The sequence below is a fragment of the Cucurbita moschata genome, unplaced genomic scaffold (genome assembly GCF_002738365.1).
Source record: "Cucurbita moschata cultivar Rifu unplaced genomic scaffold, Cmos_1.0 Cmo_Scf00028, whole genome shotgun sequence".
Lineage (NCBI taxonomy): Eukaryota > Viridiplantae > Streptophyta > Magnoliopsida > Cucurbitales > Cucurbitaceae > Cucurbita > Cucurbita moschata.
This window is the reverse complement of record NW_019268544.1, coordinates 982,759-993,023: the sequence shown is the minus strand read 5'-3', so window position 1 is coordinate 993,023 and position 10,265 is coordinate 982,759. Positions and strand designations below refer to the sequence as shown.

Below are 10,265 nucleotides of genomic sequence, written 5' to 3'. Positions count from 1 at the left end.
TTTCTTTAACGTAAAATTAAAAGTTTAAATTTAATAAGTTTAAATTTAATAAATTATAAAACTCAATAATTACAATAGAAAGATTATTCTATAAACAGTTAAAGATGATAATTAATATGTTATTCACGTGTTACATTTGAATGGATCAATAATTTAGTTACTTTTTGAGTTCGAATAAAAATGACTAATAAGTGATTTAATTTCTTAGTGGTTTGAAGATTAGAAAAGATTATAAAAATAAACATATGGAGAAGAACACAAGAACATTAATTGTTTTCAAACAAGAACATGTACAGACGGACAGCACAATAGCAGAAGGCTAAAAGATGAGGAGTTTTACATTTAGGACCGTTTCTTGGCGACTACAGCCATGTAGAATCTAAAGGCGAAATGCGAAGCTCTGAAGCTTACAGTTCCTAGAACCAGAAACAATGAGTAGCAAATGCAACAATTGTACACCAAAAGAGGGAGGAACTCTCTGTCACTTTCAGTTTTGATCTTGGAAAGGAAGTAGATGCCATAAACAAACATGAGTATGGCAGGTGACCCCCCGCGTAACACTGATCTGCAACCATTCTTTTCTTTCAGGTTTCGAAAACAAAACGAAACAAACCAATGCACCAAGTTCTAAGGATATCAGTTTTACCTCCACCACCAGTTGTAGTCATTTTTGAGTAACTGGACACCAGTAAGCGCATACGCAGAAATTATGGTAGTTATGATCACAGTTGAGAAGACTGCAAATAAGGTGAAGAATGACCCGCACACCTTCAAACCCCACAAGCTTGCATAGATGTCATCCATTACCAAGCAGACAGGCAAGAAGACTGAAAGCCCCACAAGAACCATCTGAGCAGGTGTCTTCATATACCATAAACTGGAAGCTGGTGGGTTAAATACGTCTACCATTCTGGTGGCACAAGCTGTAACATCATGCTCTGGTTCATACCACTTCCTTGTTGCTATGCAACATAGGTACACTAAAATGGCACTGCCAATTCCTGCTATTGACAGAATATAGATTGCATCGTTCACCATTAAGCTATTCGACACGAATATCTTTGCTAGAAGAACAGCTAGGAACGCCGGATAAAAGTAGAGCGCTCCCGTTAGAAAGACACATTCTTTCTGTACCGGGATAAAAAATTTTAGTCGAAACATCTTAGTGCATGTCATGCATATCATACATCTTATCATATCATAAGCATATCATGTCTCTCAACACATCATGTCATACTGTACACGTATCATATCATAAAATATATCACAATATGCGTCGTATCGTCAAAAGTATCTACCATAACATATATCATATCATTCACATAACATATCATGCATAGTCATATCATTTTGTCAAATGTATCATACCTAACATATATCATATCATTCACATATGTAGTTTGAGTTTAATTCCATTTTAAAGAAGCATGAACGGATTTAAGAATATACCAATCTAACTAGAGAAAAATTCTCACACATCTTATCATGTGACATGTATCATATTATAAGTATATCGTATCTTTTAATATATCATGTCATACCGTACAGATAATATCATAAAGTATATCACAATATGCGTCATTTCGTCAAATACATCGTACCGTAAAATATATCATATCATTCACATAACATATTATAGTCATATCATTTCGTCATCATTTCATAACATGTATTGTTATATATAAGTTTTATTTCCTTTCAAAGAAGCATGAATGAATTTGAGAATATACCAATTTAAGTGGGGAAAATTTCTCATGAAATGATCTGCCTATAAATGCAGACGGTACTGATGTTAGACAATATGCCAAGACAATATCAACAGAGATTCTTTCACGGTTGCAGGGGTAGATACCCTGGTATGCAGAAACAAAAAGCAATACAATTCTGCAGACACAGTTGGTTTAATGATTAGATGATGAACAAACGATAAGCTATAGATTAATACAATTTTAAAGGTTACATGATTAGATGCTGAGTTCCAACGCCCAATAAAGCACCGAGTAAGGATGTGAACATCGGACACTGGCACACTTTATCATTGAAACGACTACCTTGATGAGGTTGTCTGTAAACAATCAACAAATCTGAAAGATTAACAAAATTCTTGAATTCGCCTTAACTACCAAGAACAAAGGGGAGGCGAAGCAATTTTACCTGTTCAACGTGACATACCGAAACAGATACGGCGAAGCAACTACAAGAGGCAATGCGACCCACCAAAAGGAAATGGTAGTCCAAAGCCAAATTCCCGACCAAAACAAGCCTCGATTCTCTTCCAAAACCCACGAGGCTTTCCCATATGGAGCTTTGTTCCAGGATTTAAAGTAACTCGAATTGTTCGTGGGTTTGATTTCATTCCAGACGACTGAGTACGAAAATTCCACAGGGGTTTCAGTAATATTGGTTATAGCCACAGAAAAATCGAGACTGTTTACAATATTAACGCCCTTCACTTGATCCTCCATGAAATCGAGGTTGAATTCAATATGATTGAAAAGATAATATTTCTTCCCTAATCCTGTTTCTTCAATGGCTTCCCCCACCTTACTTCCAAACCAGATGTCGGCGAAGTACATTTGGTACTCAAATTTGTTTTCAATGGCAGTCTTAAACCTTTTGAGATCATCTTCTGTCATATACTTATCGCAAAGGAAGCCCTCCGACACTGGAACGCCGAATCTCAAATCGTATTGAGTGTTGGTTAAGCAATCGCCTGCCAGAATTTCATTCAGGGATTTCTTTCTTTTGTGTAGTTTTTCTGTAATCAATGAAAGATGTACAACAGATTAAACATAATTGATCTTTGGATTATATAATACCAGTCAAAGAGTTCGAGCATCTAATTAGATGAAGAACAATATGACCTTCACCTCCTGGAGGGCAAAATGGAAGCGAAAAATATGAGTCTGCATCGCTGAAAAAAAAAAAAAAAAAAAAACGGAACAAAGATCAACGAATAAATTGAAATATATACATAATTTAATCTCGATTACAACTCAACTCATTCAAAATTTTAATTACAACTCAACTAATTGAAATATACATATAATTTATTCTCGATTACAACTCAACTAATTAATTTTCAATGTTTTAAAAACGAAAACTTATCTATCTTGAAAAACTCAAAAAGCCATGAAAATTCAAATTTCAATTACAACTCAACTAATTGAAATATACACATAATTTAATCTCGATTACAACTCAACTAATTAATTTTCAATGTTTAAAAAACGAAAACCTATCTATCTTGAAATATACACATAATTTAATCTCGATTACAACTCAACTAATTAATTTTCAATGTTTAAAAAACGAAAACCTATCTATCTTGAAAAACTCAGAAATCCATGGAAATTCAAACTCAAATTTCCAATCAACCAAACAGATTCCATACCATCACGAGAACAGAAACCGAGATGAAATCTTTGCAATAAAAGAAAATTAAAAAGATAATGGAAGTAAGAAACTACCATCGTTCATCGGCCCCAAATACTTTGTTGGCGAACAGAGGAATTTGGTCTCCGTATGCATATCCTGGAGGCTTTGATGAAGAAGCGCGTCTTTGATCATCTATAGCTCTGAAAATTCTGGCGGAGAAGGGGAGTGGGAGAAGAAAGATCAAAATGAGGATCGAGTAAATCAGTTTACGACATGGCGCCATTTCTTGATTCTGCGACCCAGATATTCAAAAATGGAGGGAAAACTAGAGTCCTTATGCATTATATATATATATATATATATAGCCCAAAACACTGGACTTTTACTACTAAGCTTGTGGTAATTTTCATGCGGTTATTCATTTTCACCGCATACTTTTCATTCATTTTTTACTTTATATTTAAAAAAAAAATCTAAAAATTACTTTTATATAGAAACCATAATAATTTATTTTAGTAATTTTTAAAAAAAAATTAATTAATGCATTTCAATTTTTTTAGTTAAAAAAAATTATAAAAATATTTTACTGCTACGTTTAAACAATACTCAAGAAATTATAAAAATAACATTAACCATTTTATTATGACCTTTCATAAATTATTTTAAAATTTTTTAACCTTTCAAAGTATTTTTTAAACTATATTTTTTAATTTTTAAAAATAAATTAAAGGTATTTTTGAAGTTAATATATATATATATATATATATATATATATATATATATATATATATATATTATATAAAAGAATAATTGAAATTATTTATTTTAATACATCTTTTCCTTTTTCTGAAGCAGTGGAATGCGAAGTTCCGATTCCGATCTTATCTTTGTTCGATTTCGCGTCATTACCAACTTCCATCCAATTCCCCAAATTTCCCTTTTACTACATCGCTTTCTTCATTTGGGCGGCGAACTTCTACAGCCGCCGGAGTTCCAGTTCGATCCAGATCATTTTCGCCTCACCATCCAGTAAGCTAACTCATCTATGATATTCATGGCGGGACTCTTCTCTTTCTTATGTTTACGTATTGAAGTTCATAGATTACCGATTCGATTTCTCGTATAGAGAGTTAGATTGGTGCGACCGGTTGAATATGGTCGTGTTGATTAGTTTGTTCTGTTTGTTGACGATCGATTTGAAAATTGTGGAGATTTTGAGTGAGCATTGCCGTTTTAGTAAAACCCCAAATTCTTGATTTAAACCTCAGATTCTTGATTTCATTAGTACTTCAGATGTGATAATTTGTTTTAGTAGACATCTGTTTCAGATCCAGGTTTTTATTGAATTACTTTTGTCAATTTGATTGATTTCGTCGATACGGAAACTCATTTTTATTCGTTTCGTGCTCATTAACTGCTTCAGATTGCACATATGACATATACATGGCTACTTTAAATCCTGTTCTTGTGAATTTGCGGAAGTAATTTCTTCATCTTGTGCTTTGGCGATGGAGCATCTTCCTGTTGAAGTGATCGGGAACATACTTTCCCATCTCAGAGGTGCTCGAGATGCAGTGATTGCTTCGGCAACTTGCAAGAAATGGAGAAAGGCTTGGCGCAATCACCTCCACACCCTTTCTTTTGATTCTGATGATTGGCCTGTGTATCATGTTCTCACAACCAGCAGATTGGAAATTCTTATCACTCAAACCATATTTCAAACAACTGCGCTGCAACATTTGGCGATTTCAATGGACCAAGTCGAAGAGTTCTCTGCTGCACCGGTTATGGCTTGGCTCATGTATACTAGAGAGACTCTGCGCCAACTTCATTATAATGTGAAGACGACCCCGATTTTCAATATCATTGAGAAATGTGGTCGACAAAAGCTTGAAGTGTTGGCGCTGGCTCATAACTCTATAACAGGCGTAGAACCCAGTTACCAGAAGTTCCCTTGCTTAAAATCACTTTCGTTGAGCCATGTCAGTATCTCTACATTGGATTTGAGCCTTCTTCTGACCACTTGTCCTAAACTCGAGAAATTGGCTCTAATCAGTCCTGATATTTCGATGTCGGATATGGAAGTTAGCAGTTCCTCATTGAGGGATATACATGTTGAAGCAATCAGTTTGGACAAGTTTATATTGGAGGCCGATAACCTTGAAGCTATGCATCTAAAAGATTGTACTCTTGAGCTGTTTGAAGTAGTTAGCAAGGGAGCTTTGAGAGTTCTAAGGATTGATGATGTTAGTGTTATCCATCTTGATATTGGTGAGAACATGGAAAATCTCGAGGTAGTAGATGTCTGCAACTTTACTATTTTGTGGCCGAAATTCTACCACATGATCTCGAAATCATCGAAGTTAAGGAAGCTTCGGCTGTGGGGCGTTGTATTTGACGATGATGAAGAGGTAATGGATTTAGAGACCATTTGTATGTGTTTTCCTTGGTTAAGCCATCTATCACTATGTTATGATTTGAAAGATGGAACCCTTCAGCATAGTTTGCAGGGGTCATCTCATTTGTTGAATGTGGTAGTGCTTGAACTAGGGTGGAGTGTAGTTAGTGAATTTTTCTCTGAATGGATGGAAAAACTTCTTGGAAGGTGCCCCAATTTGAAAAAATTGATCATTTGTGGGGTTGTTTCTGAGGTTAAAACGCATGAAGAATGCCAAACTTTGGCGAGCATCACCTTATCCCTTGTCCAGTTGATGAGAAAGTATAGGCATGTGGAGGTTCAGTTTGAATATGAATAGAAAAAGTTCATGGAGGTTCGTTCGGTCTCCAAGTTTGTTCTGAGAGCTGTATCGATATCAAATGCATCCCATCAGGTTTTTGACGATTCTGAAAACCTTTGTCTTCTTTGTTTACAAGCATTCATCAGTTTGAGCAATTGCCATATCCTAGTTGACAGATTACGAACTTATCTTTTCTTTTTCGTTCTCCACAAGGTTCATTTTTAGAGACTTGCTAGGATTCTGTATCTACTCTGAATTTGTATATTTTTCTAAACTCCCTGAATTGTATCTCTCTTTCCAGATATATACTATAAGCAAATAGCATTTAAAAGCACGTGCATTTCATTGATACAAATCCTGTGTCTGTATACATATTTTAGTTACTGGTCTATATAACACTTTATCTTTAGCGGTCGTGGAAACCTCTCCTTAGTAGACGTCTTTAAATACTTTGAGGAAAAGTCCAAAAAGGACAATATTTGCTAGCGGTGGACTTGGGCTGTTACAAATGGTATCAGAGTCAGACACTGGGCGATGTGCCAACGAGGAGGTTGAGCCTTGAAAGGGGTGGACACGAGGCGGTGTGCCAGTAAAGACGTTAGGCCTTGAAGGGGGGTGGATTATGGGGGTCCCACATCGATTGTATTAGAGAATGAGTGCTAGCGAGGACGTTGGGCTCCGAAAGGGGTGGATTTTGATATCCCACATTAGTTGGGGAGGAGAACGAAACACTCCTTGTAAGGGTGTAGAAACCTCTTCCAAGCAGATGCGTTTTAAACTTTGAGAGGAAGCCTGAAAGAAAAAACCTAAAACGACAATATCTGATAGCGGTGAATTTGGACAGTTAGAATCTGTTAGGGGTTTTTCTGCCTACACTGAGACAAGAAGCATCTCCTGATATGATAGAACCATTGGCATGGAAACTCTTATCTTCAGCTGTAATACGGTTAAAACATCGATGAACATATGACTAACAGGGCATTTTCATCCAATAATTCTTACGCTCACCATAGCATCAGATCCAGAGCCACTTCAAGATTTCTGCACTTAAACCCCAAATCCCCAGAAAAACAGAGCCTCCGCCGGCAACCTTCCATGCAAGAACTCGAGCGCCGTCACTGCCGACGGCTTAGTCTTCTCCGGCGGAAAATCCGACGGAGACTTCTCGGAAAGTGGGTTCGGCATCGTAGCCGTAACCCCAACTCTTTTCTCGGGGTTGAGCCGACTTCAAAGTTGGCGCCTCCGAGATGGTGTACTTGTTTGTTCAGGGGAGCGAGGACGCCGGCACTGTTGACCCGGCGAACCGGGTTTACAAAAAGGTGATTGAAGAAGGTGAAATGATGGTGATTTAGAAGGTGGCGCCCGCCATTTTTGGATCTGGGATTAAAGATCGGAGCTTTTGGGTTGAGTTTGAAGGAGATTATGAGGATGTTTGGTTCTTGAGGATAATCTAACGGTTATTTTACTATCATTGTGTTAACTCTTAGTGGTATTATTGCTGTGAAGCTGTGGGATATATGAATATAGATATGCAAGTGTGTCCAAGAATTTATTTCATTTTTTGAGTTTTTGAGTGGTGTACGATGAGTAAGAGTGTTCATATGACTCAATGACCTGACAATTTGAATTATTCAACACCGAAGATAAACCCGAGGGGAACATCCTCGAGGAAAAAAATCGTCATAAACACCCACCAAGTGCACAAGGGAGATTCTGTCGAAGGTTGAGGTTAGGGTTTCTTCAAATTGTAAATATTGTGTTTTTGATCCCATTAGATTCGTTTTGAAAAACCCACGAACTTTGAACGCTCATACCTTACTTATTTCTAAATAAAAATATGCGATTTTGGCGTCTAGATACATTTTGAATAGTAGTATAACTTTGAAGTCGGTTTTTCGAGGTGGTTTCACCAATTTTATTCCCTCGTCACCACTGGACCCAAAAAATTGGTGATTAGAAAGTTGAAAAAAAAAGATAATATGACTGTGAGCAGAGTAAATAGATAAGAGAGTTTGAAGGGATGGTGGGGCGATGGATGGGATAGCAATACCACATATGCTTTTAGTTTAGGGTTCTAGGGATTAGTTGCCAATTCTCTCTTGTTTTACCTTTAATTTTGAGGTTCTATTGATGAGACCGCAAAAAAAAAAGGGAAGTTGAAACTTAATTTCTTATAGATTAGAGGTTTTCAAATGACTCGAGAATCCTACCAACTCGAACTATTGAATTCAAACAATAAAAGTTGGGTTGGGTAAAAAAAATTGATTTGGGTTAGGTTGAAGTTTTGAAAAACTGAAAAATCGAGTTGGTTCAAAGGTTATCCTATGATCCGACCAACCTGAAAATAGAGTTATAATCCAACTCAACCTTACTCTACCGTACTTATTATCGCATTGATTAAAAGAACCGTCCATTAAAATATTCTTCAAAAGTGTGGGATGGGAGAACAAAGGATCTTAAAAGATTTGCTTTTTGCAGATTTGGGCCATACATGCCAATGGATAGATACCCCACAATATTTAAGGATGTAGCTCCCTTGAGTTGTCTATCAATAAGAACTCCATTCCCTTGCCAATGGATAGTGCTTGTGAGGGCCATCTACACGTGACAATTCCAAAAAATTCGGAATAAAATATGACACATGACAAACCTAGCACCAAAATACATGTCCTAACAAAGTTTCGTATCGAAGCATGTCGTTAGAAACCAAAACGATGAAATGGGATCCCGCGTTAACTAAAAATCAAAGTAATGTTGATTCTTAGGAATTGACTTAACGTAGAGGTAAAAAGCTACAGAGCAGAACTATGAATCAAATGCTACGTTACTCACTAACTTCTCTCCTTTATCTACTGAGAAAGAGAAGTTAAAGAGAACTGAATCATTTGTTCAGGCTCCTCTTTGGAGGACCCCGAGCCATGAGTGAGATATTAATCTGGAAAAGTTAAAATTCTAACCTTGTTCAGAACCTACGGGCCAAGAGATAATCTCATGTAGACAATTTCTACCGTGCATAAACCGCCCAAAAGGTATCGGAGGCTCCTCATCTACTAAGAAAGAGAAGTTACTAAGAAATGAGAGTCTGGAGCCTAAGTGAAATATCACTCTAGAAAAGCTAGAATTCCAACCTTGTGTTAGACGGGTCATGGGAGAGGCTCAACCAAAAAGTACCTAAGGCTACTCTATCTACTAAGAAAGAGAAATTAATGGCAAAGATGTCTTTAATTTAGGGTCAAGTTCGACAACAATCATCTTGCATCATATTTTCAAACACATTCAAAGCATTTCGAACGAGTACACATATTCCAAACTCACTCACTCACTCTATATACAACAAACTCACCTCCACGTTCCAAAAACTACTTAAAAAGCCAACAAAACTCACAAAACTAACCCTTAAAAACACAAACAAACAGTAAAAAGAAGAAGAAAAAGCAAAACCCATTTCTAAAAGATGGGTTTTTTATGAACTTTTTGGATCAAATCATGATCGCCTGCTTGAAGCAGCAGTTCCTCTTTGTGCATTGAAATAAACAGCTGCAACAGGAAGACCCAAATCATTCTCAGCTGCAAATCTTCGAGTGTTGAAGTGATCCCTTGAAGATGGAGAGTTTACCGAACAACGATGTTTTTGTTTGAACAGAACAAACACAAACCTGTGTATTCCTATTGTCGGTTTTGGGATTTCATAGCTCACTTCTTCTCTTCCTGTCATTAAAAAAAACATCTTTAAACCAAAATCTCTGCCTTTCTCTCTCTTCAAGTAGAAAGAGAAAGTAAGCTATACCAAAGGTGGCATCAGTAGTTCCTGGAATGTCAGTCACCAACCTGTAAAAGATACCCAAAATTAGGGGTCGATATCGAAATTATGTTTCTCGGTGATTTTAAACACGATAAAAATGATGGGTTTCGATCAAAGTTACGTTTTTTCGAACTTTAAAGCTCAAAACTTGCAAATCTCGTAATATTTTGTATAAGTGGAGATGATTTTAAACACGACAAAAGTGATGGGTTCTGATCAAAGTTACGTTTTTTCAAACTTCAAAGCTCAAAACTTACAAATTTTGTAACGTTTTGTACCGGAGATGATTTTAAACACGATAAAAATGATGGGTTTTGATCAAAATTACGTTTCTTCGAACTTTAAAG

At 36.4% G+C, this 10,265-nt stretch overlaps 3 protein-coding genes across 3 annotated transcripts in view; 1 reads left to right on the top strand and 2 right to left on the bottom strand.

Moving 5' to 3' along the window:
- Positions 1-246: 246 nt before the first annotated feature.
- On the bottom strand, positions 247-3,669 carry LOC111463439 (transmembrane 9 superfamily member 5-like). Its single transcript, XM_023107373.1, has 7 exons — positions 3,471-3,669; positions 2,871-2,914; positions 2,155-2,758; positions 1,961-2,065; positions 1,731-1,884; positions 647-1,128; positions 247-565 (listed from the first exon to the last, which is right to left on the bottom strand). The coding sequence occupies exons 1-7, from the start codon at positions 3,659-3,661 to the stop codon at positions 343-345; spliced, it is 1,803 nt and encodes a 600-aa protein (XP_022963141.1). The 5' UTR covers positions 3,662-3,669; the 3' UTR covers positions 247-342.
- A 554-nt stretch (positions 3,670-4,223) lies between these two features.
- On the top strand, positions 4,224-6,471 carry LOC111463534 (F-box/LRR-repeat protein At1g67190-like). Its single transcript, XM_023107502.1, has 2 exons — positions 4,224-4,407; positions 4,802-6,471. Exon 2 carries the CDS (start codon positions 4,887-4,889, stop codon positions 6,132-6,134), a length of 1,248 nt encoding a protein of 415 aa, XP_022963270.1. The 5' UTR covers positions 4,224-4,407; positions 4,802-4,886; the 3' UTR covers positions 6,135-6,471.
- Positions 6,472-9,370: 2,899 nt separating this feature from the next.
- Positions 9,371-10,265, bottom strand: part of LOC111463423 (CEN-like protein 2) — a 1,873-nt gene continuing 978 nt past the window's right edge. Inside the window, exons 3-4 of the mRNA XM_023107356.1 lie at positions 9,904-9,944; positions 9,371-9,824 (exon numbers count right to left, since the gene is read on the bottom strand). Coding sequence (XP_022963124.1) covers positions 9,601-9,824; positions 9,904-9,944 — 265 coding nt within the window. The 3' untranslated portion in view covers positions 9,371-9,600. The remainder of the gene's footprint in view (positions 9,825-9,903; positions 9,945-10,265) is intronic.